We start from the raw sequence: 27270 nt of genomic DNA on the forward strand, positions 1-27270 counted from the left end.
TTCAGATAAGACCCCTTGAACGGCAACAAACAGGAGACAGTACAGCTATGGAGTTTTACTGGAAGTTTCAGGGTTGTCCTGGGTTTTAACAATTTATGAGAACATTATCTCCATTTTGCAGGTGCAAAAAAGAAGATCTGGAAAGTTTAAAGCTCAGATCCTCAAATACGTTAGATATGTCTTCTATTGAAACCAATGGACACTCTACAGCTAAATGTCTCTACCAGCCTCCACTGAAATGTTGCGTCCAAGTTCACTCAGACCTAGATATGAGACCTGAATTTGCTTTTCAGACAGTAGGAGAAAGAAAAGAAGGTTTTAATTAAAATAGCTGACTGAGTTGAGTCATACAGACATGAGCTATTAAAAAAACAATGGAAGTTGGTTTTATTATATGGTGATCTGCAGGTTGTAGATCTACTTTAGTGACTGGAGCGTTCACTTTGGCTCACATATGCTGTGCTAAGAAATCTTTTGAGCAGTTTTTCATATTAACCCAAAACACTTTTATATAAAACAATGTTATCTATTCATGATCTGAAGGGGTTTTTTGTTTAAATAATTTTAAACACCAGGAGCTCTCGCTCAATTCATTGCACTTTAACAAAGGGTCTATGACAAGGCTGATTAAGAAAACAAACCATATATACAAGAACAGTGAGAGTTCATGTTACTCACAGCCAGAAATTACTTTTGCTCCAAACGTTTTGTTTTTCAAAACCCTTACATTTATAGCTCCACATGGAAAATTAAGGGGTGAAAGTGGAGCTGATGCTAGCCATTTATACAGTGTTTTCTGTTTCTTTAATGGTTGGCCTTGCTGACTACACATACAGATCCAAAACTTCTAAAATACAAAAAGATCTTGTTTTAAACAAGAATTTTTATTTATTTATTTACCTAGTTAGTTAGTTAGTTATCACTGTCAGGTTGGTCAAATGCTGGAACAAGTAGTCCAGAGAGGCTGTGGAGTCTCCATCCTTGGAGATATTCAAAACCAGACTGAAAATGGTCTTTGGCAAGCTTCTGACCTTGCTTTGAACAGGGAGTTCAAATCTCCAGAGGCTCTTTCAGCCTCAACTATTCTGTGGTTCTTTAAAAATACAGGTACGGTGAAATGCCCAAATCCATAGTCCTTAGACCCAATTTTTAGTGCCCTTCTAATAACAGTAATAGTTTTCTGTAAATACTTGCTAAAACCCTGTGAATCATTTTAATCAAGTCCATCATCATAGTGAAACTCTTTTGCACTCTTCTACTAGAATCATGTCAACCTTCATACAGCAACCTACCAAAATGTGCTTTACGCTGTATTTTAGACTTTGAAGAAAAATGTTGTGCTTCAGGAATCTGTGTGTGAGCAACAGTTAGTACTTTCTATGTTGATTTTCTGTTATCTTTAAAAACATTCACATGATAGCAGGATATCTGATTCTTAAGCGCTTATCTAATCTACTTACTCTTCCTCTTCCTAAAATCACAGCTGTGCTGAGGCTACTGTAATACTTTGTCCCTGGATGTATTCTGAGGTCATAAAGAAATGGTCAATGCTGGATGATGCAACCTTTATTTCTGTGAATGACTTGGCCAAAACGGTTGCCTTCTAGACTAAATGGCGGCACAAGCATGGAAAACTGGGATCTTTAGAGACAGAGTTGCAATTTTCAGCAACTCTCCAATACTATAGAGCCCTGTCAGATCCTTATACATTTTGATATATAGAATGGTATTCTCCAAAGTGCTTTATAAGTATCAGCAATCTTATTTGTAAGGGAAGGATAAGCCTCTGGTAAACAGAATCTCGGACTGTAAATTCAGTTATTGGCCAAAGATTGAGAAATGTTGTGAAATGAAATAATGCAGGCAGTTTAAGCAACATCATTTTTCAAAATTTTGATTTCTGGAATTCTTTTAAACAGGTTAAAAGATGGGCTACCTGCTGCTGAAAAGTGTGCCCGGTACATGGTTAAAGACTATTCGTTAATCATCAAGGATGTTGCTGAGGAAGATGCTGGAAACTACACTATAATATTGAGCATACGACAGTGGAACTTGTCTAAGAATCTTACAGTCACTCTTACAGTAAATGGTAGGTTTACAGCATGTTCCCACGCTTCTCCTGAACATGTAAATGCTAAATCTTCATTGAGCTAGATTTTCGTTGATCTTGCCCAGTTCGGGTCATTGTGGGTTTTCTTACTGACTTTCATGGACCCAAATCCAAGCCCCATATGCAGGGTGACAGGCCCATCTTGGAATCAGAAGTCGGACACTGTTTTTCATTAGAAGGGTTTCTGTCTTCCACGGTCACATACTTGTTCCTGATGACTTAAATGTTTTACTAACCGCTCATCTGATTTGACTTAGGCCTGCTGTTTTTCTTTGTTTTCCTGGAGATTTTTCTTATTACTCACCCTGCAGGAATGTAGTATTTTCATGATCATGATACATTGGAAATGAGCTGGTTTTAATCGCTTTCCAATTTTTACCCTTTACAGTGAAACCCCAGATATACGAAAATGCCGTATCATCATTCCCTGATCCCAATCTGTATTTACTGAGCAGCAAGCAAGTGCTGACATGCACCGTGTATGGTATTCCTCAGCCTAAAATTACATGGATGTGGTATCCCTGTAGAAAAAACCATTTTAAAACAAGGTAGGACAGCTTCCTTACTTCTATTTAGCATGTCTTCCCTTATATTACATTTAAATATTTACTTTTTTACAAGAATAAAGCATGCCATGACCATTGCTTAGTTAGTAGATTTTGTACACTTTTAATCAATGTATTTTTTAGTCAACATGTAGGCACAGCGCAATATTTTCTGCATCATTATTTGAAAATGGAGGGCAGAGTTGTTTGTTACTTTGTATTGCTACTTAGATTTATTTATAGTTCACCACTGTTATGCATGCAATGTCCAGGGATGATAATTGGTTTTTAATTTTTATGAGGGAAGCCTTGCAGACAATGTCTTGCAAAGTTCACATGCTTTCTCATGGAGGAGGTTTCCATGCTTTCCCCCTTGCTTTCCTCCACTCACAGTGATTCCCCTGTGTGGCTTCTTTTGAAATTCAGCGGAAATAATCTTAAAGACTTTTTCCATTTTGAAGGTCAAAACTCTCTTATGATATGTTGACTCATAGATTCAGTTCAGCAAACCAAATGTGTCCACCGTACAAGCTTACTTGATGCTGATGTGGCACTTAACTAATCCTCTTTTGTATTTAAGCTTTCTTTTGAACTCTGTTTCTTATGATCACAAGTTTGTGTGTTGACTCATTTATCCAAAGCTCTTCCTGCATCATGAAATCTGCCACAATCTTAGTGATTAACACTCAACCTCCACAATGGCATTAGAGTTAAGCTACTATTGGAGGGTTCAACCATGGAAGGTATTTGGATCACGGCACAATGAAGATATTTAAAAACCTAACAAAAGTTTAGGAACCAACACTTTCTCAGTTTCAGTTGAAGATAATCACTTTACATAGGATTTAACTTCTTTAATGCTTTCATAGAATTGGGTTTTAGTGCCAGTCCAGCCAAACATTTAGGCACATGCTTAACTGCAGGGATACAAGACACCTCATTCAATTAAATAGGACAAACATCTTATTTCAAATTAAGGGTGCTTGTAAGTGCTTTGTGATCAGTGAGAGAGTGGTCAGCACTTCCTAGAAGCACACATAGTTTTTTCCAGTTATGCCTTGCTTTGGGATTACGCTAATGGTGCCTTTCTGTGTCTTTCTCACCAAGAGGTGGCACTAGCAATCTCTCCTTTTGCTGGAATAGGTATACCCTGAAATTCTCCATTTCAAGGACAGGTGACGGCTGCATTTCCTCTATCTGTTATGTTACCTTCGAAGGACAAGTTGCAGAATTCTGAGTATTAATTTATTTTTGCTTATAGGTGCAAGATGTAAGAGAAAAGAAATCACAATATCTTTTAAGTAGAGAAACCCTGTGAAAGGCGTATATGAAAATTTTCAATCTTTTAGTTGCTTTCAAGGGCTTATACATCTATGCGTACTCTGGATTGAAATTACAGTGTGGCACTGATAAAACGGTTGGTTCTTCTTTGGGAGTTCTGGTGGTGTTTGTCCATTGTCAAATATTTCCTTCAGTTAACAAGCACAGATCTGCACTAGAGCATAGGAGAGAGTGTCGTCAGAAATAGAAATTAATATCCGCAAGCAGGTGTTTAATAATGTGCTAAACTGTAGACTCAATTAAATGCTAATCAGAAGTGTGTTTGAGCAGGTGATCAAAGGAGAAATGTAACAATTTGAATCAGCTATTGGCTCTGTTACAAGGTTGTTTCCAGACTTGCTTCCAAATTGCCTTCATAATTGTTCTGTGATGATTCTCTTTAACCCCCTCCCCTTCCTTCTCCTTTAAATGCTCATTGAAGAAGTAGTCTGGAGAACACAATTTCTGATGCTTTGCTAAGAGGAGTGGAATGACTCCCTCTGAATAATATGGTGACAATTAACTATCGTGGAAAGGCAGAAATACCTGAATAATTACGTTTTTTGATCCTGCTCCGGGAAGGGAGCAGAGTGGACTCCCTTGGCAGCTGGCATGCCTTGCTCAGGCTGATGTCTGTGCCAGTTCAGGTGTTCCCCCTGAAGAACTGAAGAATCCTTTAATTCCGCCTATTTCCCTGTAATTTCCTCTTTGTGTGAGGGAAGGTTTGCCTAAACAACAGATTTAAGGTGCGTGTACCTTGTGCAGCAGATAAAAAACGTACCTTATTCTGCCATTACAGCATTTCTTTGGATTTACCTGTCCAGTATTAGGTTTCCAAGGCTAAAATGTTGCTTTGTGTGTGCTCAAGTAGTGCCTATTTCTGTGCACAGATGTATCTTGTACCTTAAGTTGATAAACCCCCGCAGGTTACCATTATTCAGTGTATGGCAGTAGGGATTCTCATCAAGTTTCTGAGTCCCGTGCCATGGGACAGAGCATGCACTCCGAGTAAAAAGATGCTGTTGCTGCAAAGACCTTGCAGTGCACAGATCCATTGGCTCCAAGATTTACATATGTGCTTAACTTCATATCACTTGAGTACTCTCACTGCAAGCCGGGGAATGACGCATAGTGCATAGATTAGATATTTTTATTTTTGAAGGACTGTTGCCTATGGGCTCCTTAATAGAAATGATTAGGTTATCTGGCTGCTTCTTTCAATTTCTGTTCCAGACAGTATTTCTGCTTCAAAAATCTAAAAATATCTCAATGGATTCCATTGCTTTTAAATAAAATGCAGATAAATTTTAATGCTTTGTGATTGATACAATCAATTTGCATAACTCTCCTCTCTGCTTGTAATCTCAATTACAGGAGGCCAGCCAAATCAAACAGTTTCCATAGTTTCCTGGTAGTAAATCTGAAAAAAAAAAAAAAAAAAAAAAAGCTGTAAAATTTCTCAACAAATGTGACTTTTTGGGATGTGGAGTCACCGTCATTAAAATTCTCCGTTCTTTTTTTTCTGTTAAAATTACTTTGCTTAAACCAACTCTATTGCCATTAAATAACCTTTTGTTAGGTAGCTAGCTAACTAGATGGATAGGTGGAAAGATTCTCTTCTGATATGCACCCCAGCAAGAAAACATAGAAGAGTCAAGAAAAACTCTCCAGGGCAAAAAGTAATGTTTTGGGGATTTGTAAAGCTTATGCAGGGCTAGTAAATTCGGAGATAGCAGGCAAAAGACAATAGAATAGGCAATGAGAGTTGAAATAAAATGCAATTAAAAAAATTGAAAGACTAATCTTTCTTAAATGAGCGAGAAACTTCTTTTTCCACTGTTATCTGACTCCAGCTTACTGTGCCGCTCTGCAGCGGACACATACATTCCCAGGCTGGACAGCCCCCAGTTTCTCGGTGGGTATAGAAGAAGACAGCCCGTGGGACGCTTATCGTGCAGCGTCCATCAGCCTCCTTGGCCTCTTCCCTACCTCCTTGGAGTTATTCTTCCTGGTCTTGTTTTGGCTCAGGTTGGGTTGGAGCCAGCCAGGCTGGGCTCCACCTAAAACTCATCAGCTCCGAGGCTGGCGAACGAGCGCCGGCACGCTGGGAACATGCTTGGTGTAAATGGTTTTTGACCTGAATCTCTTCAGCAGATTTGTGTTTGTCTTAAATGGCCTGGCAGAGATTGCCAAGACGGACGCGTGGGATGCTGAGGTTGCTCCGTGGAAGCGCTGGTTTCCTCAGCGGTTGTGCAGTGTCGTTTAGGGGCAGTTTCTCTCTCTGGACATTTCCATGTGGGCAGTTCAAGAGATATCTTCATCATGCTTTGCCCAAGGTTTGACCGATTTGCCCTTCCAAAACTGCAGACAGATGCAACACTGACATTTTACCTTGGGTGTTCCAACTCTCCCATTACCTTGCTGCCTCCCTCTCTCCTTGAGCTATCAGTTTTGTTTAGCCTCAAACTGAATATCAGATTATTATTTTACAACCCTGCCGTCACATCAGTCTGCATTTTTTCTTTGTGTGTCTGTGTGAGTGCATGAGGGAGAGAAAAATGTGGCGATGCCTTAAAAAACCAGTAATTGGAAAGACTGGTACCTGATTCTCTGCCCCCCTGACTATGGTGTCAGGATATGAACTCTTCTTGGTGGTAAAACGGTGGGATTGGGAATGAAGGGCTGAATACATGAAGTAGGCAGCAGGGACCAGAGGCTGTGCAGCAATGGCTAAGCTGGTACTGCTGCCAAAGACCTCATCTGGGAAACCACGACATCTGCAGTGCTCTGGTGCTTGGGGGTCCTCATTGAAATCACTGCTGATTTAACACAGAGTGATAAGAAGGGAATATTACCTCCCTTTGAGGCTTGTCTGCAGTGTAAAGGTAAGGTCACATGAATGATTTCCTATGGAAAGAGCTCTCCAGCACCACAGAGGGAGGAAGAGGAGCATGTTGTGGGTCTCTGCGAGGCAAAAACTAGAGGTTTTCCTCAAAACTTCTGCAGAGCTATAGAAAGACTGAAACCATCGTAATGAAAGTGCATGGCCAGACTCCCACCAGCTTCACTGAAAGAGGAGGCAGGCCCTGTGTGCATAGCAGTCTAATTGCATTTCTGCATTGTTTATGTCAGTGTATTAATAAGGGATTGAAAGGCAGAATCATTAGGATGTGCTTGGATAGATTATCAGGGGAAACCAGATTTGGAACATCAGTGAGGTATGTAAAATGAACAAGTAAAGAACAAATGTTAATTGTACTTAATTAGAAATGTACTGAACCACCCAAATTTAATTGTTGGATGTCTGCAAACATTGATGCCCATTAGTTTGTCCACAGTGACTGTTTTTGTTCCCCATGCCACCTTCTATTTTCGGGAAGGGGAAGTCTGAGTCCTTAGAGCTGGTAAAAGTAGGTCAGATGCCATTAATAAACAGGTAGTTCAAAAATGCCTTTGTTTAATTTGACATGTGGCCAGATCCTCAGCTCTAAATTCACACTGGCTGAGGATCTGGCTGGTGGCCTTCGTGCCTTCCACTCTCTACTACGAGAAAATCTTACAGCGATCCAGTAATGTAAAGGTACTTAAAATGGGTACATCAAAAAATACGCTAGCTGTTCCCTTATTTTGCTACGGTTGGGGAAATAGATTAGTGCAAATAAAAATCAGACCCTATCTTTTTCACATATCTTTCAAAAACTGCAGAGGAACAGACATGACTGTACATTGCAGCAGTGTGGCCTTGCAGAGAATTTGAAGCCAAAAGAAAGAGAGGAGTGGAATAGCATCTGATCTGCTTCAGCCTGAGCAAGCAATGTGCTGAAGCATCTCATTCTGCACTTCCACTGTGAGCCAAAAGTCAATGCTTGCTTGTGAACGCCTTCTATCCTCTGAAAACAGCTAGTAGCGCTGTACCCTTATCCTCAGTCAGTATTCAGCTTTTTTTTTAATGTTTTTTAAGATTTTACTTAGAAAATGCCATATGAATCAGACCAGGCATATACACATGGATAAATAAGCTTGACACATACATGCTATACATTGAGTTTGCCACAGTCTGTCCTCAGGGTAACACACTGATGAATTTACAGCTGTAAATGGTTTGATTATGGGTCTTAGCTGAACCAAAAGCTTAAGCTTTCAAATTTCGATATTGGTAGTTTTCAAATCACTTTAAATAAAAGTTTTTCAAGTTTAATAGGAAATGTTTTAAACCAAAAGGCATTATATTGCCCACGTGATTTTTTTAATTGGTCGGTGATCAAACCTAAAGCATAAGGACTAGAGTAAGATTCAGATGGTCAGGGGTGTTCTCTTTAGTATCACACTTTTATCCCCACTCGCCTACCTTTTTTCACTTGCTGTCCCTCATTCCCCCCCCCCAGTTTCTTTTTTTTTTTTTTCCCCCCCTTTTGTTGCCTTCACAGGGTGGTCTCTTGCCTTTACAAGGGACAGTCTGACACCCAACCTTACGGAGGAACACGTAGGGGTCACGCAGACGGTGGGATGTTATTGCTTGATCTTTTACTCGCTGCAGCCCAGCCCATAGAAACTCAAGCACGTGACGGGCTGTACGTGGGGACTGCACGTCGGGACTGCACGTCGTGAGCAGTGTCCGAGCCCGTGGGACATCCCAGCTCATGGCCAGAAACCTGCTCCGGCGCTAGCAGGGGCTCTCGGCCAAAGGAAGGCACCAGGTCAAACTCTGTGTGTGCTTAGGAGTGATTATGAATGGAGTACTATTACTGGATCAAGTACACCTTTTACAAAAATATACAAACTTTAGCTAGCATCCTTTTTCCTTTTATGTGTGCGCCTTTCAAAAAGCCTTTGCAGAAGGCTTTGAACAGACACGGCGTATGAGGTAAGATCGTGCTTGGAAAAAAATATTCGGTTAAAAAATAGAAAACAGAGGTTAAGAGGGAACAGGCGGTCCTTGCAGCATAGGGAGGCGACCAGTGAAGTTTTTCAGGAGCTGGTTCTGGGGTCTGTACTTGTCAACATGTTCAGAAATAACCTGGAAAAGGTGGTAAGGAGGTGACAGAGTTTGCTGATGATACTAAGTTATTCGGATTTGTAAGGATGAGGGCTGATTGCGAAGAAATGCAGAACTATATAAATCTGGGTATCTGAGTGATAAAGTGGCAGATGAAATTCACTGAAGATAAATGCACATGATGTGAAAGCGGTATTGTTTTTTCTTATGCACATGTAAAACGTCAGTGTAAAAAGGCTGTACGTGTAAAAAAAGGTTGTTGGCTGATCATTGCTAGCACAAAGAGGGATCTGAGTGTTGTGACACATAGGCTTGTGAAAGCGATCACAATCATGAGCAGCTCAAAAAGCAAATCAAGTGTTAGGAATTACCAGGAAAGAAATAAAGAACAAACTAGAGAACACCATGATAACTCCACATAAATCAATAAATTACTGACATCTTTTATACTATGAGCATTTCTGATCCTTTCATCTCAAAGGATGCAGCCAAACTGGGAGGCACACCAGGAGGGGCAACAGAAAAGATCAAAGGAGTTTCAGGGAATGAGAGGAATGTGTGAGGGACGAGTGAGGAGGGAGGTCAAGGCTCTGCAGACCAAAAGAGAGGTGACTTGGGGGCTATACGATAGAGATCTACAGACTTGTGAAGGACACACATGTTTGAGGATCAGTTGTGTATGTCTTTTCCAGTTCAAGAAGTAGGGGCCATTAAAGGAAGCCAGGAGGAACACAAGTTGGAACAGAAAGAGGGGATGGCTCCTCATCCAATGGGTAGCAGATCTGTGAAACTCCTTGCCGGAGGATTTGGGGGGTTTGAAAAGTTTGCACAAAGTCTTGGAAGAGAAATCCACTGAAGTGTAGAAATGGCCTCTGTTGTGGGAAGTTCCTGAGCTGATAATAATTGGTGACTGGGGGAGTATTAGGAGGAAGTATCTGAAGTTAGTCCTGCTCTTACTCATCCCCAACCATCTGCTTATGGTCATTGTTGAGACAGGATATGGGGTAGATGGATCCTTGGTCTTATATCCACATCTGTCAGTATTTTCTTTTCCTGTTTTCCCTCTAATCAACTCCTCTCTCCCCTTAAAAATGTTTCCCTCCATTCTTTCTCGTCCCTTCCTTGTTTTCTGCCTGCACTTCCAGTCCCTCGCTCCAGTCAGCCCAGAGTTGCACTCAGACCCCTACTTGCAGTGAAGCTGAAAACAAATCATCTTGAAAAACACAACCTCAGTGCAGCAATAGCTCTTTCATCTCCTCCGCTGATCACTGGAAAATGGAAAGGGAGTTCCATTAGTTGTGCTTCCAGCTTATCAGCAAGACAGGGAGTATTAAGGACTGCGTAAATAGATTGGTAAAGAGTTACTCCTTTCTAGAGCCAAGAGGATCCAGTCAGACCAGCAAAGGAAAGGAAGGGAATTTCAGCATTATGAGAAGGAAGGTGTTGGGGATACCTGGATCTTGGAAGGCTATAGATGTGAGGTTATGTCTAGAAATTGAGTGAGCTGCCAAGAGTGGCTTGTGCATGGAAAATAACTTCAGCTAGAAGGGTCTGAACAATATCTTGGACTTTATATACAGGGAACATAGATTGGAAACAGAAGAAATGGAGCGCAGGAGTGGACATTGTATGTAGAGGTTTCATGGTCTTTCTCTTTAGGTTTCTGACTGCTCAGCCAAATCAGAAAACACCTCTTCCTTTCAGTACTATAGACTATTAAAATCACACACTTTCCCCTGAAAGAAATTCTAGGTGTTTGTGGAAACCTTGTGCTTTGAGTGATAATTCTGTAGGTCCAGCCAACATCCAGCTCCTCTGTGGAGGACATGGTTTTTGCTTTCAGACAAAGAAAGTGGAGGCTGAGTCACAGTGACTGCATGGGAGATGAGAGTGATTACAGTCTAGCAAAGGAGGGAAAGGAGACGGACAAGAAGGAAGGAAGGAAGGATTGGCTGAAATACGATGGTATTGTGTGTCCATGAAGAATGCTAAGCAGTGTGAAGTGGGAAATTGAGGATCAAGAAGCAAAATACAATTATCTGATAAGAAACTCAAGGTGAGAAAATTTCAGGTCACCTCAGGATGTGCAAACACTTGAAAAATTACTTTTAAATGCTGTTACGTTCCCTAATGAGCACGGGTCTCAAGTACTGGCAAAGAAGTTGGAAGCAAACCATGCGTTTTGGTGACCCTCGGCCTCAGGCATTTGCCTTTTTTGCTGTGAATAGCTGGTGTGGCGGGGTGTTCAGGTGTGCAGATGTAGAAGTGATTTTTTTACTGTGGAAATGTGAGCATGGGCTGATGAAGGGTTGAAAGGTGGAATAGGTAAGACTGCTGTTGATCTTACTGCTTCTTTTGAGATAGTTCGGGTCAATCATCTTTCTGTGGTAGCATACTGGAATAGTTCAGGGCAAGCCACGTCTGGGAAGGATGAATGTGAAAGGGAAACACAATCCATTTGTCTGGTTGCATGTAGATAATAGCAAGAAAGGCAGCGTGCATCTGTCAAACACTTTCTTTTCCCATAGAGCCATGGCAATAGGCAACAAAGCCATGAATGCCACATACCCTACTGGTTTCAAAGACACTCACCAGGAGGATGAGGCATTCAGGACATTGGGCATCTCCCCTAGGGATTGTGCTTTCCCTCCGAGTATCTCCCCTCAGTGGGGACACAGAGCATCCTACGAAACAGAAAACAACTCCATCCTTACTCTGGCAACTGAGAAGTTCACCAGGGCCCCAACCCAGCCTAAGGCATGGAGGCCACTGAGAAATTCTCCAGCCACGCTGCAGCTTGTTAGTGAATAACTTCTCAGCACAGCTAATACTGTCCTTGGTCAAAAGTTGCTCCTGCACTGGAAACAGAGGTTGAGGACCGGCAATGGAGAGTTGCTGCTCTTTGAGAGTCATGAGCGTGTCTGAAGTGAGATGGGCTGGTGACGTCCCATCTACTTTTGGTGGGCAAGTGTTGTCACTGCAGTGGGAAGCAGTAGGGACCAGTGGCAGTGAGAGCAAAGATGCGAATGAGACACACACCAGAGGAACTTGCACCACTTTCACCAGGATTTCTTGTTTGGCATTCCTTACTAAGCTCCTAAATAAATATAAATAAACAAACCACAATATATGATGTAAAATGTATCCGGCTCCTACCATTTGCAAGAGATTTCCTCCTAGGCCCACTAACATGTGTATCAGGGAAGGTGCTTGGGATGAACTCCCAGCTGGCTGCAGCTTTGCCACCAAATGCACTGGGGCCAGCATTTCAACCTCTAACTGATTGTTTTTGACCTAGAGCAGGAATGCTTGGACCATAGCTCCTTAGAATCATAGAATCGCATCCACAGCCAAAGCTCGTGGAGCGTGCTGGCGGGGGGCCAGCACACGTTCTCCCCCTCCACCCCCATAAAGCACGTTTCACAACCTGTACATGCTCCCTGCTACTATTTTCCCCGCTCTGTTTCCTGCCTCAAGTCGACTCAATATTCCCCAGGACACGTGGCTACGCCAGCCCCGTGCTACCAATCGCACAGCGTTGGATGCTGAGGCACGGAGCAGGTGAGGCAATGCCATTCAGATTTTTTTGATAACTTCCAAGTGGAAAACAGTTTCTATATATTCTTTACAATTCCAGGAATTTCCAGAGTTCCTGTCTTAAAGTTAGTGTCGTCACCATCGCCTCTTGAAAGGCGTGAGTCAGCCCAACTTGGATTTGTAATAACATTGCCCCGATGCTGCTAGGGATTGATTGCTGCCCTAAAAAAAGGATAGATGCTGAGAAAAATACTGTGCCTGCCATTAATCACTCTCAAAAATGGTCACCGTCAGTGACAGGGTGGTTTCCTCTTTCTCCTAGTACTGGTGCAATTGCCAAATACTACCTCAGTAAATAAGAGTGTGATTGAGGCTGCCAGCGGCTTTGCCAAGAGAAATGCTTAGAGAATTAAATGGGATGTTACACGAGGGAAAGGTTGCAGTGGCCTCTGGCATCACACGGAAGGGTTTGGGAGGGAGTAGCTGAGAAGGTGAGGAGACAGAAGATGAAGATTTTTCCAACTGATATGGGGATTGAGGCTGCTCTTCTGGTATTTGTCACCATACTACTTGAACTGCAAATTGCAGAACTGTCTCCAGGATGGGGAAGAAGATGTGTCTGGACAAGCTGGGTCTAGGGCTTTCATTTAGGATTGCCTGTGATACAGAGGGTCAAATCCATCCTGTGAATAATTAGATGAATCCCTTACCTCAGCTCCTATGCTCCACTATAAATCACTGGGGTGACCACAAAACCACTTTTCTTCTGAGACCAGTGGTTTCATAGGCAGGACTTTAGCTTGGAGCTGGTTTGTAGTTTGATTTCAGCAAAATACATCAAGATGACATGAAGTACACTCTTACCCTGGAAACTTTTCCCCGTCGATAGTTATAAATATACCACGCTATTGTGCTTGGCATGCTGTATGCTAATAGAGGTGAGGGCTCTGAAACTCATTAGGAAAGGGAGCGGGCTGCGGAGCAGAGTGAGGACAGTGTGAAGCTAAGGTTGATAACCACGGCCTTGTCCAGAATAGGCCATGGGAGTTTTCTTATCTCACTTTGGCAGGAGGTGCTGCTAGCTTCCTGTGCGAAATCAGGAGCATATGCTGCTTTCCTCTTGTTGTTTGGCTTCCTCCGCTACACAAGACGGTTCCCAGCACTGTGATTATCTTTGCATCTTCAAACATGGCACACTCTGCTTCCTCAAGGGCTTGATGTATTCTTGAGAAGCGGGCTGGCTCCCCTCCCCCAGGCCACTTCTCCGGGGCCCCCGCCGGTGCCAGCTCTGCACATCACAGACCTTTTTCTAAAGCTGAGCTGACTTCTGGTTGCATAAACCACCCCCAGCCCTTCCAAAGAAGCGTAAATCCCCAAAGCTAAGGGCGGCGAGCAGGTCTGCTGGCGAAGCTCGCCCTGCGCTGCTGCCGGCTTCCCCCGCGCTGGGCTTCTCGGAGAATTCTACGGAATTCTCCCGTAGGAGAATTAACGGCTTCTGCTGTTAGGAAGGAATAGCCGATTTGCCAGGCTCTCGACACGAAGGACGAAGCATGCCTGCGGGCGCGTGGGTGCAGGCAAACGCGCATGCGAGCACGCACGCAGGCACACGGGGAAAAAATGACTTGGGGGGTGAGAAACTTGATTACTCGGCTTCTCCCAGCTCTCGACTAAGACAACAGAGTCTGATTACCTTGCTCTGAGGTTGCATAATGTTTATAAACATACATTTGCACACCTCCCCCCGCCCAGCACTTATTATATAGGATCTCTACACGTGCCTAGTCTCACCCACAAAGTAGGGACGTGGAAGGATCTGCAGGGAAACAGGTGTAAGAAGTGCTTAGAAATGTGCTGGCAGATTATCAGCTTGTTTATCAATCTCTGTGCACACTGTGTGCTTTTTCATTAACCTGGCAGTAACCCTGCTGTAAGCTTTGCTGAAGATGAAAAGCAATGCGGCTCATCCCACAACAAAACATTTCAGGAATTCACGTGCTCAGGAGATAGGAGGAGTAAGATTCAGATACCCCAAATTCAGTGGGATTTCCCTGCAAACACAGGCAGTTCTTGCTACAAATAGGATACCTTTGCTATTTTACCAAGTGGATAGTTTGAAGTAACTTGTAATTTCTTTACAAAGCAGAAAAATATGTAGCTGATGTTATCTGAGGACACACACAATGAAACATCAATTGAATTAATGGGAAGATGATTGTGTATTTTAATCCCAGCCAGAGTAAATTTTTACATTTTCATTTCTCTCTCTTTTTTTCCAAGCATCTGCACTTAACACAAACATTTGGTTTGATGACTACATCTAAGTTCAGCAGAGACTTTTCTCTTTCTGTTACAAAATGCCTGTCGTTAGAAGCTGAAGTTAGGTTAGGGGGCAGGTCTCTTAATTACTCCCATTTGTTCCCCATCTCTACCTGATGCTGCTGGCTTAAGCACTGGCTTCACGTGGCACTGCTGGCAGCAGCAAGGGGTAGGATGACTGAGTCCTAACCTGAGTAACCAGCTCCAGAGACTGGAGGTGGCTCGTGTGCTGTCCCTAAGCCGTGTTAGTGTATTTGAGGTTCAAGTGAGACCGTTTGGCAGCTGAGGAGAGAAAGCATCTGGTTCTGCATCCAAAGGGATGAGTCTGAGTGTTGTCCTAGACTTTGCCTGGCAGCCACGCTGCAACTGATTTGTAAATGTTTGCTGATCCAGCAGACCGTGGAGCCGAAGCGATGCGTATGACAGTACTCGCATCTCCCGCTGTGTACCGTGGGCTGTCGGATAATGTATTCTCAGCTTGATTGTGACTCCTTTTTCTCCTTTTTTATTAAAACCATGGACAACAGCTATTAGGTGTATTCGATTTTCTACTATAATTGCATTAATATTGTAATTGGTAGTTTGGAGATAGTATGGTATGTGAAGTCAGTAGAGTTCACATATATGCTTCCAGGGCTAATATTTCATCTAGGCTTTTACATGTGATTTTCTTGTTATTGGGATGTTATTGTAATTATGATGGTGGTTTGTATTATGGTATTAATAAGTAATCAGCACCTCATTGTGCTAAGCATCAACAAAGACATAACACTGTCCTCATCCATAAGACATTGCAACCTAAATATATACAGTCTTTTTTTGAGGAATTATGAGGAAGAGTATAATAATAACTAAGCCTGGGGGCTCCAGAGCTGCAAGAAAGGAGATTGGAGATGCCTTTCAGAGATGCACAAGCAGTTTCTGAATATGCATTATACCTTCTTTCTGTCCTTTACCAAAGTAAGTGTCTCTGTGAGGACTTTTATAGTGGAGAGCACAATTTTTCAGCATTGTAACAAAGAAATATAAATTAAGTCTGTGGGGAAAGGAAAAAAGAAAATTAAAAATTACTTTTTAGTACGGGTGAAATGAGATTTTGGGGTCCCTGTCTTCCTGGACAGAGATTGCTCAAATATCCAGGCACAAGAATGTGCCTTTGATGATGCCTGTTTGTGTGCCTACAGTACTGGCATCATTAAATAAGTTCTGATATCTGCTATGGCATGAAAATGTTATCAGCTTGCCAACATTATCATGTCTTCTGTGTTCTAGCCTTGTTACAGAACCAGACTTCTTAAAGCATTAAATGTGCAAAGTAAATGACATCTACATTTCTGAGTAGTTTTTAACCATTTTTTTCCGCCATCTGAATGCATCAGTTGTCTTAATGCAGCTGTCTTTCATCCACTCTGGCGTCAACAATCATGTATTAGAAGTTGGCTTTTAAACCAGAGTCTGGTTGTGTAGATATGGCTTTCTTGCCATGCTATTGCTCTCTGTCCTGTCTCCATGCGTGAATGACCATGGCTGGCTCCTGTTTTCTGGCTTTTTCAGCTCACTGAGCCTCTCGATGCACATTAAGAAATTTGGGCAGACAATCATCTGTCTGTGCTAATGATTACAGCCCAAGTTAGTTTACCTATCATCATTTCTTTAAGCTGTAATATCTGCTAAGATGCTGGCCAGTTTTACGCAAAGCTACACAATTAAAAACAAGCACGTAAAGTTAGCGCACCATTGATATTATAAACAACACAAAGTTGAAGCAAACTGCACAGTTAGCTGAAGGGAAATGAACCTCATTCCTTGGTCAGGATTGCATCACATGCCGTTACCCAGTCACTGGGCTTTAAAGGTCATTTCTCCAAACAACTGATATACATGTCAGAACTATTTGATTACAGATACTACAGTCATTATCTCTCAAATCCATGGAAGATCAAAGGAACATATCGTATTTGAAAGAGCTTGACCCTGCTGAAGGGTTAAGCTCTACTGATGAAGCTGGAATTGAACAAGCAACAGCTAAATTTTGGATGAAAAGCAAAACTAGATATCCCCACAGAAGAATAGGGACAGACAGCATTAAAAATGCATTCCAATGTGTTTATTTCCATGTGTACCAAATTAGGCTTTGGGAAACAAATTAGCTCTACCATGACCACACCTGAATGTTCTGATTACAAGCCAATTTGTTGCATAAGGCAAAAATATTTTTTCCCTGAGATTTCCATTCATTAACATGACTTGGAATTTTTTTCAGATTAAATGAACATTTAAATCCCTTTGGCAATTAGGTATAGTTTTGTTTAACTTTGTTTTGCTAATTTGCAGGATTATGGTTATTTTTATTGTGTCTTGTAATCATTGAACCCCACTGTTGATATTTTGCCATTTTGTAAACTGAACTAAAGAAAACATTCAGAAATGAGAACTTGCATCATTTTTCATGGTAACAAAAAGAACCTGCACATAGTGCAACAGCATCCAATACATTATGGAATGAATCTTGAAACAAATATAACTTGGCTTGAATTCAAGACTGAAAATAATATGAACTCATGTTTGAAGCTGAGCCTGAACCATGACAATGGCTGCAAACAGGAGCATTGGAAATAGGATGTTGGTCTTGCACAGCCCTATAATTAGGCTCTGACTGTAAATTCTGACCTCACAGTCCACAGTGGGTTAAATGTTAACACTGATTCCAGAGAGCTAATATTCAAGGAGGGGCTGTAGAAGTGGATCCAATCATCAGGCCCCAAACCTCAAGGTTTAATTAAAAGTAACTATACTTGCCTGGTCATCACAGCACCTGCAGTTTCCCTGACTGATCACTGTTTCCAGAAGAATTGCTTTGTCTTATGGGTTGAATGTTTCAGTCTATCACCAAAAAAAATTTTCAATTTTTCTTGTCTTCAGGCATGGCTTTTGCTCTTATACCGAAGGATCTTTCATCCTGAAACCTGGCAGCAACATAGGAAACAGGATCCAGAGCATCACTGAGCGAACGGCTGTAATAGAGGGCAAAAATAAGGTATGATTCCTAGGAGCAGATAACCTTTCTGTATGACAGCATGTGTTGAAAAAGCACTGTAAGATGCTATCGAGGTAACAGTGAAGAAGCCAGTATTTTTATATTGTTTAGATTTGAAGAGTTGCATATGTGCAAATAACTTTCATACCTGGTATTTATCTGCTGAGATGTAGAGATGTACTTATTTCTGCATGCAATCATATTAAGGTAAGTGACATGCCAAGAGAGCGTATCAGTGGGATTCACCATATCTGCTCTCGTAGAGCTGGTCTGTAGTATCTTGGGGCACCTCAGAAGCACAGAGGCAGGGTTCCAGGCCATCTTTACTTCATTTTGTGACATTGCACAATTTCCTGTTGTTTTTTTTTCTATGATGATGTGAATTAAACAATTTACTCTCATTAGAGACTTTATTCACAGATGTAGTCCTAGATTATTAGGTGACCAGGTCTTTTCTTGCAATAAAAATTTTATAGGGCCAAATGAATCCAGATTACAGAAGGAAAGTTTAAGAGAGATCTCAGTCAGAGACGGCATGGTGGGATTCATCCCAGTGGCATTAACCATCTAAATGTTAAAGTGTCTAGTCCAAGTCAAGCATCCCTTTATGGGCCATGGGGAGGTGCAGGCACTTCTGAAGGACGAGTAAGCCTGTAGTCTGTTGGTGTCTAATGTGGGAGAGAAAGCCAATGAGATCAACTTGCCCATGGCCATGGAGGATTGTCTAATCTAATTTAATCTAATCAATCAGCTAAAACCTTCAAATCAAGATGTTTTACTGAAGGGTGCCCTAGATCAGCTGCACTTCCCTGGGTTAGACATGAGACTGATTTGGTGGGGTTGGGTAGCCCATGATACAGAGGAGCTCAGGTGAAGATGAACGATGCCATGCCACTGTGACAGCATCTGGTTTCACAGGTAGTTCAGTTTGTGGCTGTAACGTCGGAAGAGGTGATAAATTTTAAAGCCTACCTTATTCTAGGCTTGTCATTTTAAGCATACTGAAATGCTTTTTGTAATTCTGAGGGCACTGGGGATATAGGTGTCCTTTCCTGGATGGCGGCCTTCAGTCTTCTGCATATGAAAATGGGTATAAACTGTAGTTATTCTCATCTTAGGGCCCTTTCACACACCACAGAATAAATAGGGCTTTGCGTGCAGCCAAGAATCAGGCCTGGGACTGCATTTTCTCCTGCTGTTGTATTATTGAGAAAGTACCACAGGTGTTCGTGGCGCCGTTCCAGCGCATGGGAATGGGCTGGATCCCAGTGAGGCATTTGCTCTATTTAGCCGGCCACCTCTACGTGCTTAAAGATCAAGGCAAAGATGGGAGCAAACAACTTCCTAGGGGAGACTATCGTAGGAAAGCACACGAAAAATGAGACATAAGGAGGGATTTGAAGAAGGAAAGGGAAATCATTTCAGGCACAGGAAGACACAATCTATTCCAAAGGGGGAATGATGAATAGAAGATGATAAGAACCAGTTATTTTCCAGAAGGCGTCTAGCCATGCTATGGGTGAAGTCCTACCTGCTCACAGGGTGCACAAGGAGCTGTCTAATACCAGATGTCATTCTCCTTGTGTGCCATGCATTTTGGAGACAGCGGAAGAGGAGTGGCTGAAATGTCAGAGCAACTTCCAGTCAACAGCAAATAAATTCCTCCCTGGAGGAAGATGCTAATAATGGGTCCTTGCAGCAGACCTGCAGGTTTTGTTTGAAGTCTTTGGCAAGCAGCCCCTTTTTAAAAATGTGCCCAGAAATGAACCAAGGAATGGTCTCTCCATGTGTTGCATGGAAAGTTTTGCAGTGAAACTTAGCGATTCTCCTTGGTATTCCTTGTCTTCGTGCTGTTTACTTCAACTAAGAAAGGTCTACCTCTGCATTGCTTTATTCCGTTCACTCCCTATGGGTAAGAGGAGGTTAGTGAAACAATCTCTTTGCTCAGCTTTTTCACAGCTTTTTGAAGGTTTCTTCATTTCTGCTGCTCTTCCGTAGCTTTTCAAGCACAGCTGGATTGCTATTATAAGTAGAAAATGCTCTCTAAGCTTGGGTTCCTGGCCAAATTGTGAGTTGCATGATTTGTGCACGCACAGCTGCTCTAGAGCATCCAGGATTTTTTTTTTTTTTTTCTGTGGGAGTCTATAGCTTTTTACTCTTTGCAGTCAAAGTCATTCTTGGTCTCCCAGAGTAAACTCAAAGGGACACAGTTCAGACAAAACCCTTCCTCATCTGCTGGGATATTGTAAGACTGTTAATAGCGCTGAGCTCACTGAATGCAGCATGTCATCACAAGTGTCTGGCTCTGATGGACTGCTACTGTGAGCAGTTCTGCTACTGCAAACAGCTATGAACAGCTCTCTGAGGCACTTCCACATCAACGGAGTCCTGCTATCTAAACAGAGTGTCTACCCCACTTCCACATCCAAGCATAGTAAGCATGGTAAAAACAATCTCAAAGCTCAATGGAAACAACAAAGACATGGGAGACAAAGCAGTAGGAAATGGATGAAGAAACTCAAAAAGTTGCACATGGGTTAGCATGAAAGGAGAGATGGGGGTGACCACAGGATGAGATTACTGTAATCAAGGGAAGAGATGAACAAGGAATGGTCAAAAGGTTTCTTTTTTAGCAATCAAGGTAGCTGTTTTCACCTTGCTTAAAGACATTGTGCCAGTTGCCCCCGTTTCCTGTATGTGCGACTTCTGAGTCCCTCCAGTTTGGCTTTTCGCTGTGGTAGGTTGATTGGTTGTTTGTTTGTCTGTGGTTATCAAGGTAGCCACAAGTATATTTTTAAAGTTAGAAAAACCTCAGACCCTGTGTCTGTACAGTTAAAGTAATGCAGGAAGCCTGTGCTACATTATTCTTCTGGTGACAGAGAAAACGTGAAAACAACAGTGTTTTAGTAACATTTCCGTTGAAGCCTCTCTAAACGGACATTGAGAAACTTGCATGGTATAATGGAAGAACTTTGCAACATGAGCCGTAATACTTAGTCATAAGACAACTCTTGAAGTGATTTGATTCCCCCACCCAAAGTTTTCATTCTCATTTTGTTGGACATTTCAGTGACTTTCTACAAAGCTGGGCTTTTCTTAGGCTTATCATGTAAACAGCTCGCAGACACTCCCCTGTCATTCAGCTGCTAAAAACCATCACTTTTCAGTGTTCCCAGCTAAAGCCAACTGCTATGTGTAACTCAGGGCTAATACTGATTATTATTATTCTTAGCATGATCAGTGTTCATTAAGATGTCAATCTGTGAATGATCTGCAATAATGAGGTACAAAGAGCTGGTGCATTCATTGGTATCAGTTGCATACATATTGGGCATGTGTTCTCTTCTGTGTGTGCAGGTACACACTGGTTTATCAACAGCTTTGAAAGGAGTCAGTACTCCTTGTTCAGGGGTACAAGGGACAGGGAGCTGCAGGAGAGGTGGACAAAGATCCTGGGCATGGGGAATGTGCAGGAGAGTGCTAAGAAGGAGAGTTCAGATGAAAGAGAGTAGAAAGTGTTGGCCAAGAAGAAAGGATGATAAATCCAAGGGAAGGGGACAGTAAGCAGGAGGGCAGTTGAGTACAGGGAAAAGTTGGCAGGAGTGGGACAAACCCACCTCGTTTTGGGGAAATAACCCACTAGAGCCACATTCTTGAGAACCTGAAATGGAACAGAGGGCCCCTGACTGCTCCATCCCTCTGCTGCTAGCAAATGTTGGGATCCCACTGACAGTAACAGGTACCATGAAAGTTGGGTCTGTGCCACAGCACATGCCTTCAGGAGCTGTGTATAAAGAATAGTAATGCATGAAGTTGTGGTTTATCATTTATGTGTATGTGTGTATATATATGTGTATGGCCTTGTTTTCCACTGAATAAATACCTTACTGACACAAGTTTTTAGTGGCCCCATCCCTTGCAAGTGACAAAGCCATTTGACTTCAGGGAAAATGGAAAATAATGGCCTTGTAACAGAATTCTGCAAGACCAAACCTAGGCTCGCCCTTGTCCATCTCTGGTTTGGCTGGCAATGATGGGTCGACCTGACACGTGCTGACTGTGGGTAGTATTAAAAACTGTGACCATTCAACATAAAGGTGGAGTGCTAGATAGTCAAAAGAGTCAATCCTTCTTGGACATGACTGATAAGGTGTGACCATGCAAAACAGGACGGGTCCAACTCTCCTGCATCTTCTCTGCCAAGCCCTAAACCTCTAGCTCTCTTCCACGTCCCCTAGTTACTGATGAGACGAGGAAGCACATGTTGTGTCTGTTCTCAGTCCCTACACATGCCAGCTGTCTGGCCAGTACATCTGTGTTGATTGGCCATCTGGAACCCAAGGCAGAAAAGAAAGCTGTTTAGCTCACTACAACAACACTCATTTTGATCTTTCTCCTCTACTCAACAGCTGGTTTTCATGAAATGTATGAGATTTTACGAGCTTTGAGTTGCCTGTCAATTTTGGCTGAAATTGGGCAATAGGTTCGAAAATTACTGAGCGCGTTGGGGAGGAGAGGATACTGGCAGACAGATGGACAGACAGTGTGATCTTCCTAGGAAGCCAGGCTAAAGATAGCAGTGGGAGCGTAGCTTGCCTCTCTTTCAGCACATTGTAACTTTGGGGCCTTCCTGAGTGCTACTAGAATCGCTGTCAACACTATTAAACAAATCGCTGGGAGGTGCCAGCCGAGCCGAGCCCTTCGTGGGATTAAAATCAGCAGAACTTGGCACCTGCCTCTGCTGAGCTGCAGCTCCCTCCAGCTCCTGAAATGGATCCCCTCCCTCGGCGCGCGAGGGAGGCGGGAATCGAGGGCTGCCTCGCTCTACCTATGGTCTTGGGGAGGCGGGCAGGGGGGGTCCACGGCACGGCTCTCCAGAGCATCGCCTCCACACGAGGCAGCTGGCTGCGTTCAGTCTCATGGCCTGTTTGAGCGGGACAACATGGGATGCAGAGGGAAACCGTAGCTCTGCTTGCTAAACAGCGGTGACTTGCTCTTCTGCACATATCCGTGTCCTGCTCTTGAAGATATTTTGGTGTTTGCTCTGTGGCGGTCCCGAAGGTGAAGTGTGTTGCCCAGATGTTTTGCACTGATGCTCCTTGCCAACGCGTGAGGCGTGCAGATCATACGTCTTTGGCATAAGCAGGCCAATCCAATGGTGTGCTGCCAATATTTCAATATGGGTCTTCCTAAATAACATATAAAATAATAAATTCAAGGGGGTGAGAAGAGCATATTTTCATTTATTTCTGTTTGTTGGGTTTTTTTAACAAATACATCTTCAAAGCATAACTAGGAGAGAATCAAAAATATTTGGCAGACTTGCACTAACTTGCTCAATGTTGATAGGCCAGTATTTTGCTTTTTAAATGTATGGGCTGTTTGGAGAAGTTAGGACAGCAATCTCTGAAGGGAGCGTGTTTATTTCAATGTCTGCAGAGGCCTTCTACAAGTCAGGCAACAGTCAAGTTGCCAACCATTTTCTGAAACCTCCTCTTGCTTCTCTGCCATCAGCTGGAGCAGTGGGAATCCTCTATCTAAGCTACTTTGAGACAAGAGAAATTCAAGCAGACCCACCAGGGGAAAGACCAGCCCACCCTGGCTCCAATCACAACCATCATGCCAGTTGCTTTGCACTATCTTCCCCCCCGCAGTCTTTTCGTCATTGGTTTCCACCACAAACAAATGCATAAATTCCTCTTCCATCTCTCAGGTTTTCTCCTTTACACCTCTTTTATTTGCCAGCAGAAGCAGCAGCAGTATGGGATTTACTTCCCTAGCCCCTGGCTTTGAGATGACCCTGTAGCATAGTGCTTCAGCTGAGATGATGGGTGCAGAAAGGAGGAATCAAGGATCAAAGCTCTGGTGGTAAATGCGGTTTGTGGACAGATGACGCTCAAGATGCCGAGCATGCCAGGAAGGATTTGCCCTGTTCTGTCTGCTCATGGCAACTGGATTCAGACTTTCTGTGTATAATGTGGTTGCAAATCCAGGGCCTGAAACTTTCTGCTGTGAAGACAGATGATACAAGGCTGCGAGAATTTTTCTCTTGCTCCTTTTGCAGCAATAGCTGCATAGAGGAACTATGCAGCACAGACTGATCTCAAACAGCCATAATTGCTCAATAAACAACAACATGCCAGGCTTAGTTTTGTACACATGTCTTCTCTGGTGGGTTTTGGCTGGCATCCACAATGCAGAACACAGACTGCACCACTGGAGGGCTCACAAACTATGTAAAGAGATGTTATCTTATCCTTATGACTAATTTATAAGCTAAAAGATTTATGCAGAGACATGTTGTCTCCAAAATACTCTGTTCTGTTGCAAAGTCAGTCTTGCTTTTTCCTAGACACTAAGGGTTTCTCTGCCTTAGTCAAGTAAACATACCAATGACTGCTCTCTGGCACTATGGCCTGTGTTCCTAATGTTTATCTCCCTCAACCTCCAAAAGATGTTGGTTGCATGGAAATTGCCTGTTGGAAGTGATCCTTGGCCTGTGCTAGAGGAGTATTTGGGACAGTGCAAGTTGGTCAAAACCAAAACAATGCTGGGGAAAAGCTAACAGTTTAAATCACTGAATTTCAGTGCGGAGGAATGTTGTCTAGAGCCATTCAATACACAAGAAAAGGCATAATCTGTAAGCACTGTGGTCAGTAACTGCAGTCATACTGCTTTAGTGTAACCGTATGTGCCACCCTCAGTGTAATAAAAGTAATAATCACATCATAGCTGGAGCACTAAAACTCAGATAGACACAATTTTTCATTAAAAACTAATACCTGATAGTGTCGGGACAAAATACACTTTGATACTACCAAAAACTTTCCAAACCATTGGAGTAATTGTGGGAGAGATAACTGAAATTTTTCAGGCTCAGAAATGCTCTGGTTCTGGGTATAGTAGGATAAAGACAAGGGTCCTGGAGTCAGAGGATAACAGCTTCATTCTCCTTCACTGTGCATTTCAGGTCACTGTTTTTAGCTGGGCTAAGTTGCTGTAAGGTAATACCAGCTAGTGCAAAAAAGGCTAATTTTGTGGTGGAAAGTCTGGGATGGCAGAAGCAGTGTTTAACCACCCATGTTAGCCCTCTGGCAGATGTTATGGGGCTTCCTTCCGTTCTGAGTTCGTGTTGATAAAACGGCTGCAGGAATCCTGGTGCTGGGCCCTGTGTCCACACTTCACAAAATCATGTTTAAAAACTGGAAGAAATTCAAAGACTATGACAAAATATAGACAGGGCTGGACCCACGCTTTATAATTAGGAGTTTATAGAGGTCAGCCTACTGAATTTAGCAAAAAAGGATGAACTTTTTCTTAAGGGCTGTAATTATCTATCTGGTATTACTGAGCCTCTTTCATCTTACAGAAGAGCCAAAAAGGTAGGTTAGAAAAATTCTAGCTAGAAATAAGGTGTAGTTTGTTAGCAGACAGGTAGCTGACCATTGAGACAGCTTAACAGGGTAGAGGTGCTGTAGTCTTGAATTTACCATAGGGCAGCTTTCTAAAACAAATAAGCCAAAATCAAACTACATGACTCCACTGTGTTTTCTCAAGTAGTAGGGAAAGTAATAGACTCTTTCTACTGAAGAATGTTTTGGGAAACCATAAGATCTATATTATTTTGAGGTTCAACAAGGAGCTTGGGAATAGCCATGAAGTCTCTGAGTAGGAGACACAGAAGCAGTGCAAATGTTCAGCCAGTGTTTACATAGAAATGCAGATAACTGGTCCTTATTTATTACTGACTCACTCTCTTGTGTTTGTCTCTGGACTCAAGCTATCAGGCAGACTTAAAAGAATGTATTAATTGCACAAAAATGATTTTGAAGGTTTTTAGAAAAGCCAAATAATTCTAAACCACGGGATTCTGCGGCCACACAATTTCCCTTCGTCACTGTCCCAGCTCTGCCTGTAACTCCAGCCAAAGCATGTTTTACAGAAGCAGTAAAATGGAGACAGAAAGACAGAAAATTAAGCTACCGAATTGTATCTGAGAGCACCTCCCATTACTAAGCTCCATGTGCATGCCCCATGTCTCAGCTCCATATCAGAATGACACCTCAGTTGTTTCTGCATAAGTCCCTTCTTTCACTTAGTGCTCAAGCCATTAGACCATGGCTTTCCATCACTGTGAAGGTATAACTCTTACTATTACGATGGGGTTTATTTTTCTGAAGGCACATCAGGTGTTGTTAGTCCATGGTTTTCCAAGGTCTTATCTTGCAAGTCATATCACTTTGTGAAAATATTTAGTGTGCTGAACCTCTGAAGGTGGTGATAGAATACAACATAAAGAAAACTGACATATTATTATTTAATAATAGAAATATTAAGTCCAAGAAGAGGAAACAGTCCAAAAGAGGATGAGTAAACATCTCTTTTGCCTCTGTCCTTTCTCACATGACACGTATGTGAGAAAATTAAAGAGAAATAAATGCATTTAGTGCCAAATGGAGTTACCTTTTTCCCAGCATTATCCAAGAGCCTGAGGTACACCTCACCTTTTCCCTTTGCAGTCTGGCTCTCCTACAGGCTGCTTATCTCCTTGGGCGAACCGTGTTGTGTCATGCTTCATGTTTTGTAGCTTATCATTACATCAGCAGCAAGAGATAAATCAATCTGAAAGACACATTCAAAGATTTTTGGTTATGATGGTTCTGATAATATAAAGGTCACCCAAGGAGCTTGTTTCCTGTTATTCTTCCACCCTTTCCAAAACTATATATGGTGACATCTCCTTTAAATAGCCCCAGTGGTGCCCATCACTGAACAAATGGAGAAGGTGGATCATGGGACTGTCAACGGTGACTTAGGAAAAAGAGAAAGGAAGCTTTAACCGAGTTCCTGAGCCAACGAGAGCTAAACCTCTTCTTTCTTTCACAGACTGCTAGCACTCTCATTGTAGCTGAAGCCAAATCTTCTGGGATCTACAGCTGTGTGGCATCCAATAAAGTGGGAAAAGCTGAAAGAAACGTCAGTTTTATTGTAACAGGTAAGATCTAGTCCCCACTAGACCCAAATGTGTTTCCTGGTCCTGGGATTATAACTGTTAGGCTGTTGTGGCTTTTTCATATACCACAGTTTGAGAATTGTTGTAATGTGTGCACCTGTAAACTCATACCACGCTTTTGGGTGATCCTGGAAGGGTTTTTCACAGCAGCTGGTCTGGATTTCTAAGAAGGATGCCAAATTTGGTGAATGACTCATCACTCCATCAAGTATCCAGCATGACACAAATTACTCACAAATATAGCAACCTGTAATTCCCCCTTTTAAATCACCTAGTCTCTGCAGTCATTCCATATGTGAAATTTTACTGTAGTTTCATATGCCATTAAGCCAGTTTCATGTGTGATATTGACAGTGTCTACAGCCTCATCCTGCTGCCAACCAGGAGGTCTCACAA

At 42.5% G+C, this 27270-nt stretch overlaps 1 protein-coding gene across 2 annotated transcripts in view; it reads left to right on the forward strand.

Annotated features, from left to right (window-relative positions):
• FLT1 (fms related receptor tyrosine kinase 1) overlaps positions 1-27270 on the forward strand; it is a 115894-nt gene that overhangs the window by 36307 nt on the left and 52317 nt on the right. For both annotated transcript variants that reach the window (XM_069808075.1, XM_069808076.1), the window contains exons 9-12: positions 1920-2089; positions 2499-2658; positions 17747-17861; positions 26748-26856. In XM_069808075.1, the coding sequence (XP_069664176.1) occupies positions 1920-2089; positions 2499-2658; positions 17747-17861; positions 26748-26856 (554 nt within the window). The remainder of the gene's footprint in view (positions 1-1919; positions 2090-2498; positions 2659-17746; positions 17862-26747; positions 26857-27270) is intronic.

This window comes from Haliaeetus albicilla, chromosome 20 (genome assembly GCF_947461875.1).
Source record: "Haliaeetus albicilla chromosome 20, bHalAlb1.1, whole genome shotgun sequence".
Lineage (NCBI taxonomy): Eukaryota > Metazoa > Chordata > Aves > Accipitriformes > Accipitridae > Haliaeetus > Haliaeetus albicilla.